General features: G+C 49.6%; 1 protein-coding gene across 2 annotated transcripts in view; it reads right to left on the reverse strand.

Moving 5' to 3' along the window:
* Nucleotides 1-10,371, reverse strand: part of Nwd1 (NACHT and WD repeat domain containing 1) — a 51,851-nt gene that overhangs the window by 33,781 nt on the left and 7,699 nt on the right. For both annotated transcript variants that reach the window (XM_028787806.1, XM_028787805.1), the window contains exons 4-5: nt 4,508-5,777; nt 981-1,184 (exon numbers count right to left, since the gene is read on the reverse strand). In XM_028787806.1, coding sequence (XP_028643639.1) covers nt 981-1,184; nt 4,508-5,777 — 1,474 coding nt within the window. The remainder of the gene's footprint in view (nt 1-980; nt 1,185-4,507; nt 5,778-10,371) is intronic.

Here is a 10,371-nt window from a genome sequence, read left to right on the forward strand (position 1 = left end):
CTCTCTCTCTCTCTCTCTCTCTCTCTCTCTCTCTCTCTCTCTCTCTCTCTCAAGTTTTTTTGCTACTGGGGGCAATGAGAGGGTTCAGTGGGTACAAGTGATTGCTGCCAAACCTCATGACTTGAGTTCAATCCTTGCCACATACATCATAGAAGGAGAAAACCAATTAACCAAAGTTGTCCTCTGACCTACACACACACACACACCATATACCCATACACACACATACAGAAAATAATAAATAAATGTAAAAAGAACCTTTGACCCGGCGTGGTGGTGTAAGACTGTCATTGCAGCCATTCAAGAGGCAGGAGGGTTACAAGTTGAAGTCATATATGGCTAGACCAGTCTGAGCGACTTAACAAAGCATGACGGGAAATCAAAAACTGGAAATCAGTCCAGAGAATGGGTTAGTGGATAAAGTGCTTTCTGTGGAAACGTAGGGATTTGAGTTCAAATCCCAACTCACATATTAAAGCCCACTGGGGTGGGAAGAACCTGTAACCCCAGCACTTGGGAGGCAGCAGAAACAAGAGAAGTCTAGGAGTCACAGCCAATGTGCTGATTTGGCGATCTTCAGCCTCAGTGAAAGCCCCTATCTCAAAACATGGTAAAGAGTAGTAGAGGAAAAAACCGGAGGTCAACATCTGTCCTCCAATGTGCACACAACTCGGGTGAGGGTAACACACACACACGGGGGGGGGGGCCCCCCCCCCCCGCGATGAGGTATGGCCCACCTAGAATCCTCCAGTGAGGGGCTGGGGGTGTGGCTAGGGGTGGAGCCTCTGGTTGGGGTCCCATAGCACCTCACAAAACACTCAAATAAATGCACAAAACCAACAAATTAGGTATGTAGAGTTTACACTAGAACCTGGTTTGTGCTAGCTTGCCTGACTACCCCAGAAAAGGAAGTCAAGGATTTAGTTGGCAGCCTTTGCTCTCAGGGTCCCACAAAGATAGCGTCCCTTCTTAGGGCCTACCTGTGTGCAATGGCCAGTAGCATGCAGCCATCCACCGGCCTCCTAACCAGGCAGTGTCCCAGGTCACGGCGGAGCCGCACCCACAGCAAGGGTGGAAAGCGCAGTAGCTCTTTGCTGGGTGGCGTCCAGTCCCGGTACACAGCCTGCAAGACTTCATCATCCAAAGACAACACATCCTTCAGCTCTGCTTCTGAGAGACCGTACCTATGGGTGAGGGGGCGTAGCACATTGTGACCTGTGAGAAGGATGTGAGGGAGCAGGTAGGCAGCTTCTGTCGGGGAATACCCAGATCAGCATTGGACTAATACACCCCTCGAGTACCAAGGACTGGCTGATGCGCAAGTCACTGCAGACACGCCCTCTTCATACACATCTGCAGAACCATGCACAGGCCACTCTCCAGGCTCAGAGGGGTCTCAGTTGTATGGTGACAAACCTCTGTTATCGCAGCACTGGGGAGATGGAGCCAGGAGGATCAGGAGCTTAAGGTCATCCTTGGCTACATAGTGAGTTCTAGGACAGCCTGGGCTACACACACGCACAATTTTTTAACAGCTGGAGAGATAGCTGAGTAAAGAGCCTTTTGGAGAGAGGGCTGATATCAATTCCCAGCACCCAAGTCAGACAGCTCCTGAAGGATATGACCTACAGTGAGGTGCACAGACCAGCACGCTGACATGCACACAACTATAAGAATAAATATTTTACAGCAGGGCATGGTAGCAGGTATTGGGAAACAGAAGTAGATGAATCTCTATGAATTCAAGGCTAGCCTGTCTACATAGCAAGTTCCAGGACAGCCATAGCTATGTAGAGAGACACTGTCTCAAAAACAAACAACAACAACAACCAAACAAAGAAGTAAAAATAAAAAGACTCAAGCTGATATAGCTAGAAATATGTACTTAGTACACACAAACATTTGTGTTCATTGTGCAGCATCTAGAGTACGTAGTATGTCCATGGTACGCATATAGATTCTAGAACTTACTATACTGAGCTGGCAATATGGCTCAGAGGGTGAAGGCAACAGCTGCCGACACGAACATCCCAGTTCCACGTGGGACCCACACGGTGGGAGGAGAGAACTGACTCCAGCAAGTTGTCCTCTGGAACTAGAGGCAGGAGGATCTCTGAGAGTTCAAGGTCAGCCTGGTCTACATAGTGAGTTCTAGGCTAGCCAAGAATACATAATGAGGCCTAAAAAAGAAAATCAACTCAAAAGGAAAATGTTCCTTTTGCTACATGGTTCTTCACTAAGGAGAGCCAGAAGGGAGCTCAAGGCAGGTTCTGACCTGGAGGCTGGAGCCAACGCCCAGGGCTGACACTGCCCATATGGGGGTGGGCCTATCAACTAGTGATTTAAAAAATCCTCCACAGACTTCCCCATCAGCCACTCCTTTGAGGTTTCCTCTGCCCGGGGTGTCAGATTGACAATGGAGATCAGTCACCACAGGAGGTGTCTATATACGATCACAGTACCTTACCCTTACCCCCCCCCAGCTCTGCCCTCCACCCCTCTCTGAGTTAAGGACTGGAGAGAGGGTTCAGTAGTTAAGAATGCTTGTTACTCTTGCAAAAAGGGTCTCAACTTGTTTTCTCACACCCACATCCAGCAACTCACAACCTCTCACAGCTGTCTGTGGGTCCAGCTTTAGGGGATCTGACACCCTCTTCTGGCCTCTGTAGGCACCTGCATTCATGTGTACAGCTCCTACCTCCTGACACATGCATTCACATAAATAAAAATGAAGTAAATCTTCAAAAACTGAATTGAGCTGGGTGTGGTTTCAAACACCTTTAATCTCAGCAATCAAGAGGCAGAGGCCGGAGAATCTTAGTTCAAGGCCAGCTTGGTCTACTTAGTGAATTCCAGAGTAGCCTGGGCTATAGAGAGAAACTGTCTTGAAAAAACAAACAAACAAAAACTAAAAGGATAATAAAGCAATGAAGTACAACTCAACCTTGAACCAGGGACTAAAAACTTCAGACAATCGAGCATCTCAATACAGCAGGGAAGGCCAGGATGAAGGTGATGGCCCTTGTAATAAAACGCCCTGAGAATTTATTAGGAGAGAGAGGCTACCAGGCTGCCACAGACCACCTGGCAAGGAAGTTGCAGGTGGAGTTGCTGTAGTCAGCTGGTTAGAGCACAGCCACTGTCACCAGCAGAGAGGACTAAATGTGCCCGCCTGGGCCACCTGCTCGCCTCTTATGCTCAATTGGCTCCTCCCTCCCACAGCATGTGTGTGCTGCTACCATGTTCTGGCCAGATCCTCTTATTTCAAGGAACAATCAAGGCACCCTCCCCCCATAGACAGACAGACAGACAGACAGACAGACAGATGGACAGACTCATGTCGCACATACATGTGCAGATACATATATATACACATGCACACATGCATGCACCCACATGAGCACACACACACAGAGGTGTGCTTTACACACACACATCACACACATGCACAGACAACGTGCACACATGCATGAACACACACACGCCCACTGGCATGCCCATAGGCCTGCCAGAGCCAGACAAAACCTCCTAAGACTTGCGCCTCTGTCGACTCCATGTGTCAAGGCAGTCGAAGTGGACCACCACAGCCCTGAGGTAACAACAGCTACAGGAGACAAAGTGACCACCATTGTGCATATGCCAACCGAAATAAAAAATAGGACATGCGTGTCGCTTTGTCTTCTCTCAGAATTCGAAGTCTTAGTCAGAGTAATAAGCCAATAAAAAGAAATAAGATGCACAGAATTCTCTATCTAAAAACCCTACCCTAAAACCCCATCAGGAAACTCTAGGGCTGATGAACTCTAACAAAGCAGTAAGATACAAAATCTACATACACGTCCGGGGCCCAGGCTCAGCCATGTGCCTCAGGTCCACAAACCCAGGTTCTGTCCAAAGCCCTGCAACAAAGGAAGGAAGCGGGCATGCGCACAGCCTGATGGAAGGAAAATCTGCTCTGGGAGACTTAGGACCTTAGTGCAAATCCTCAGCGGTCCAGTCAAAGGCAGGGTGTGGCTGTGTGGGTGTGGCCCAAGCCTGGAGACTGGAGTGCTGGGCTCACTGGAGTCAGCCTAGATCCAGGCTCAGCAAGAGAACCTGTCTCAAAGGAGTAGTGTGCACAGTGAGAGCTGGACAGCCAAAGTCCTCCGGCTTCAGAATGTGCACATTGCCCATGCACAACCCACCAACAAAAAAAGAAAGGGAGGAACAAGCCGGGTGGTGGTGGCGCACGCCTTTAATCCCAGCACTTGAGGCAGATTTCTGAGTTTGAGGCCAGCCTGGTCTACAGAGTGAGTTCCAGGACAACTAGGGCTATACAGAGAAACCCTGTCTCGAAAAAACAAAAACAAAAAAGAAACGGGGGGGGGGGGGGGGAGGGGGGGGGGAGGGGGGGGGGTAGGGCAGGAGGAGAAAGGAATGAAAGGAAGGGTAGGAAGGAGGGAGGAAGAGAAGGACAGAGGGAAGGAAGGCAGGAGGAGAGAAGGAAGGAGGACGAAGGCAAACTTACCTGGAAGACACAATATAGCCCAGGACATGAGCTACCAACAGTTGCCCATGTGTCTCCTCCAGGCGGATACAGAGCTGGTGTGTGGCTTCCTCTGCTGTAGTGGCCAAAGGCACTGGCACAGTGAAAGAGGCCCACTTCCGGGCCTCCTCAAAGGCCAGCCTCAGCCTCCCTGGGTGGCCACACTCAGGGAGGCTGGCCCAGAGGACATCTCTCTGTCCTGGGCTCAGCATCCTCCTCTCTGCAGCCAGCAGCAGCTGGATGAACTGCTGGCCTTGACTTCCAGACAGGGCCTTCACCTCCCAGTAGGCGCTGGGGTCCTTGAGGGTCTGCTGCAGGCTGTGTAACACCTGCTGGCCTGAGCACGTAGAGATGACGAGATGCACTCTCGGAGGACACTTGAGCGGCAGCCAAGGGACCCTTGGAGAATGGCGTCTGGAATCTAGGTCGTCCACGGAGTCCAGGAGCAACACCAGAGACTCAAAGTTCCTCTGGGACACAGTGTGGAGGAGAGTGTGGAAGAAGTGGCCCACCCTGCTGTGAGCCTCCAGGACCTGGGCCGGGGGCAATGGCAGCCCATATGCCAAGCAAAGCTGGAAGGACAGGCTCCTGAGGAGGCTTCGGGCATCCAAGCTCAGCTTTGATGTCCCCAGCAGCCTCAGGACAGCCACTGTCTTGTGGCCAAGCAGCCCTGGTACCTGTTGGGCTAGCTTGCACATGAGGGTGGTCTTCCCGATGCCTGGTGGTCCAAAGAGAACCAAGGGAGTATGTGTCCGACTCTCATCCTGTCTGAGCCGCCGCCCAAGCTGGGCCAGGAGGTCCTGGTGGCCACAGAAGACCTTGGTAGACTCTGTGCTCTGCCAGAGGTGGTGGCGGATCTCTTGGTAGAGCCAACCCAGCTCCTGTCTGCCCAACTCCAGCTCTCGCAGCTGCTCCAGGACCTGATGGTTGGTCCTGGCCACAAACTGCTCACTCAATTGCTTCAGGTAACGGGCATGAGCCTTGTTCTTGGGGTTGACTAGGTCGCGGCTCCAGGGCAGGTGGTGGGACTTTAGGGCTCCAGGCTGAGCATCCAGTATGCGCCCTTTAAGACCACTGAGAAGACTCTGGGCATTGGTGTCCAGGCAGCCATCTGCCAGCCGATCCACCATCTTCAGAGAGCAATCATCCAAGATGTGTTTACTGAGGTCCTGTACATCTCTAAGGAAGACGGTAGCTCCCTGGTCCCCTCGTGCTGAGTTCAGTAGGCCGCGCTCGATCTCCCACTCAATGACTACAAAACAGAGAGGACAAAAGGAGTCATCGGAGTCACCGAGGCCAGAGGGGATGCTGGGAAACATGTTCAGAGGGACATAGGCTGTCAAGTTTAACAAATGGGACAGTCACTTGGGGTGGCTTGCAAAAGCCCATGTGGGAGGTTAGGATGTATGAGCACATGCTATGTGTGTGTGAGGGGGAGTGTGTGTGTGTGTGTGTGTGTATGTGTATGTGTGTGGGAGTATATGTAGGAGGTGTATGTATGTATGTATGTATATGTGTGTGTATGTATGTGTGTATGTATATGTGTGTGTATGTATGTATATGTGTGTGTGTATGTATGTGTGTGTATGTATATGTATATGTATGTGTGTGTATGGGGGCTGTGTGTGTGTGTGTGTGTGTGTGTGTGGCAGGGGTGGGGATAGGGTGGGGTGAATATTTACATATCGCACCTGTGGAGATCAGAGGCCAACCTCTGTCGTGCCAGGAGCTCAATGGCCAGCCAACCTACCCAAAATTGTGAGCTTCAGGTTCAAGAAGAGACTTTGTCTCAAAGTCTCATTACTAATGTCCTGCTCTGGCCTCCATTTGGAGCACCTGCACAAGCACATGCACCCACACACACACACACACACATACACACACACATACACACATACACACATGCACCCACACACACACACACATATACACACACATACACACATACACACACACATACACACATGCACACACACAGACACACACAGACACACATACATACACACATATACATACACATACACACAGAGACACATACATACACACACATACATACATACACACACATACATATGCATACACACACACACACAAGTCCACAACTGGAACAGCAGTGTGGGCCCACCTACAATCCCAGTCCTCAGGAGGATGGGCTGACCGTTGCTAGGCTAAGGCCAGCCTGGGCTACTAAACAATGACTTCTTTTTTACATTTATTTATTTATTAAGTTAACTGAGGGGCAGTGTTTGTGGGTTTGTGGGTGTATGTGCCACCAAGCTTGTGTGGAGATCAGAGGACAACTTGTAGGACTCAGGGCCCTCCTTTTATCATGGGGTCACCAGCCTTGGTGGCAAACACTTTTAGTTCCTGAGCCATCTAGCTGGCTGAGCATACACAATTCTAAGCCAGCCTGGATTACATAGAAGGCTTTGCCTCAAAAAAAAATTCAATCATACACGGTGTGTGATCCCATTGATAAGAAATGTCCAATGAAGCCGGGCGGTGGTGGCGCACGCCTTTAATCCCAGCACTTGGGAGGCAGAGGCAGGCGGATTTCTGAGTTCGAGGCCAGCCTGGTCTACAGAGTGAGTTCCAGGACAGCCAGAACTACACAGAGAAACCCTGTCTCGAAAAACCAAAAAAAAAAAAGAAATGTCCAATGGCAGCAAGCTAGACCAGGGGAACAGGAGTGGCTGCTTCATGGGGACAGCATCTTATTAAAGTGATAGAATGTTCTGGAATTAGACCAAGGTGGCAGTACATAGCATGGTGAGTATTAAATGCCCCTCAACTGCTTTACAGATGGGGATTTTAGCCCTGTGAGTGACACCTCAGTGTCTTCACACAGTCGATCAACAAACATTCTACTCCTGTATGTGTTAGCATCCCCAGTGCACATGAGGGCTTGGCATTGAGGTTACTTCAGGTGCCGAGTGAGGAAAACCATGCTCCCAGACACAAAGCAAGGGGTCATGGTGGCTGTGAAGGCAGAGGAAGGAGAAAGGGTTTTTACAGAGTTTGAAGTCTTTACTAACTAGCTGGGTGGGTGGAAGAGACTCCTGCAGTCTGGGAATAAGCTTGATGGACCAGAGAGGAGTCTGTGCATTTGGACATTCCGACACTGCAGCAAGAGGACAGCAGAGTCTGCCTGAGTGTGTCAGCGGAACTGTTTTTACAAGCACAAGCTGCAGGCCTGGCTTGGCGCATTACCACAGCTGGCAGATCCCTGTTGCAGGTTGTGCCTTAGCTGTCCCAGGACTCCTCTATCTTTTAAAGATTTATCTGTACACAGCCTTCCCTGTCCTTGCTACACAGACTAGGCTAACCTCAAACTCAGAGAGTTTGCCTCTGCCTCCTCTACTGGGATTAAAGGACCACTGCAGCTGGCTTGTCTTTCTTTTTTACTTCTGTGCATGTGTGTGGGTGTGTGGCTGTGAGGAGGGAGCCTGGGAAGCAGAACAGAAATCAGGTCCTTTAGAATGTAGGATTTTCCGGTCTCAGTTTGAATTTAAGATTAAAAGAATCCAGCCGGGCGGTGGTGGCGCACACCTTTAATCCCAGCACTTGGGAGGCAGAGGCAGGCGGATTTCTGAGTTCAAGAGTTCGAGGCTAGCCTGGTCTACAGAGTGAGTTCCAGGACAGCCCGGTCTACACAGAGAAACCCTGTCTCGAAAAACCAAAAAAAAAAAAAAAAAAAGATTAAAAGAATCCCACTGTCCCAGGATACATCCCGGGGGGTGGGGGCACATTCCTTAGTCAGAGGACATTTGCTAGATTAACATTCAGAGGAAAAAGGGAGAGGCTGATTAACATTCCTCAGACCACAGGGGAGGGAACCCACCTGTGGGTGAGGAAGGCCCAGAGCACACAGACACATTCCAGGACACTCATTGTCATAATCTGAGTCACCTAGAGACCAGACTTTGTGGTTTCCCCTCGTGAACTCTGTATAAGAACTGCTCCCAGGTTTTGTTCGGGGCTCTCTTGCCTGCATGCGAGAGAGTCCTAGTGCGCTAGTATCATTAAACCTCATGTTATTACAGCGATTCCCAATTGTGTGTGTTTCTGTGAGAGAGCATCCCCTGGTTTTGGATCTTAAGAGTCAAACAGGAAGACCAGCCAGCGCTCTCCTGCTGAACCAGCAATGCCTACAGACTTTTTTTTTTCACCCTGAGCTCCCACTGACTTGTCTCAGGAGGCTCTTGTTTTGAAGCAGCAGCCACGTCTGAGGAGTTATTTTCGAAGCCTCTCTGGGGCTCAGTGGAGGCTCCCAGCTCTCGGTAGATGGAAGAGCCAAGCCCTTGGAGATCCTACATTCCAGTCAAGGACAAGAGTCAACTGAAGTACTTTCCAAGACAGACAGAAGAACCTGATGCTGTCTGAAATCAGGTTAATTGGAAAGCACCATTGTTATGTTAAGTTCTGAGTCTTGGGGCCTGCTCAGCAGAACTCTTTATATAACTTCCTGGGCTGTGACTCGGGAAAGAGATCTATGACTCAGAACACCGCCTTGTGTGCAGGAAGCTTCGGACTCTGTGGTCCCACCTGTTGAAGTTTACCATTGTCAGATAGCCTTATGAGCTCAGCAGAAAATGGCAAGCTCCCCTTGTCCTCTTTTCATTCTGGGGATCCCAGACCCCACACCCTATACCTACCAGAAAGTCATGTAGCCTTGGTTAGATTACAGTTTCACCTTTCTTTGTCCTAATAAGAACCTGTTCAGCTAGGACTTGAGATTCCTGGAATGCCTCCCCATGCTAATGAGGCATCATAATCCGTTAGCCTTTAGACCTTTGCCCACTGTGGATAGTCCTACCCCTAACCCCAAAATGATGTAACCCTTGATTTACCCTGAGTAAAGTTTATGTGTCTCCCTGAAGCTGGTTCTGGTGTTTCATTATTATTGTTTGTAATAATAATGGGCCATCCAAAGCCCTGTTCATTAACTCTGCCCCATCATCCTCGTGGGCCAATGACCAGAGGGAGATGGGAGACCCACGGGACTCCACCCCCAATACCACATAACCCAGCATGCTCATCTGCCATCGCAGTATTCTGGAGGCAGACACAGGGGCATCAGCAGTTCAAAGTCATCCTTGACTATATAACAGGTTTAAGGCTAGCCTGAGCTACATGAGATCCTATCATTAATTAATTAATTAATTAATTAATTCGTGAGGATCCCAGCTGGTGCCCTCAGCACTCACATAGGCATGCTGACTGTAACCTAGCAACACTAGAAATGGAGACAAAGGCCCTGGGGAGCAAGCTGGCCACCCAGACTAGCTTAATCCGTGAGCTCTGGGTTTAGTGAGAGACTCTGCCTCAATGTACACTCAGAAGATAGCTGACAATCTCAGGCTACACATTTGCACCACACTTTTATAACCGGTGCACACGTGAGTACACACACACACACACACATTGTGTTCTAGGGTCAGTGAGCATCAGCATTTGATGGCCCTCGCCATCGAGCTTGGCAACCTAAATTCAACTCTTGCAAATTGTCCTCTGACCTCCACATGTCTCTGTGGCTGGCACACACTCCCCAGCCAGTAAATAAATGCATATATAAAGAAATAAACACAGCCAGGCATGGTGGCATGTGCCTTTACCCCCAGTACTTGGGAGGCAGAGGCAGGCTGATTTCTGAGTTTAAGGCCAGCCTGGTCTACAGAGCAAGTTCTAGGACAGTCATAGTTACACAAAGAAACCCTATCTAGAAAAAAAAAAGACACTCCCCCAACCAACAACAACATTATCATCATCAAAAACAACAAACAGCAAAAGAAAGAAAGAAAGAAAGAAAGAAAGAAAGAAAGAAAGAAAGAAAGAAAGAAAGAAAG

Source organism: Grammomys surdaster, unplaced genomic scaffold (genome assembly GCF_004785775.1).
Source record: "Grammomys surdaster isolate TR1022 unplaced genomic scaffold, NIH_TR_1.0 125672, whole genome shotgun sequence".
In the NCBI taxonomy this organism is placed as follows: Eukaryota; Metazoa; Chordata; class Mammalia; order Rodentia; family Muridae; genus Grammomys; species Grammomys surdaster.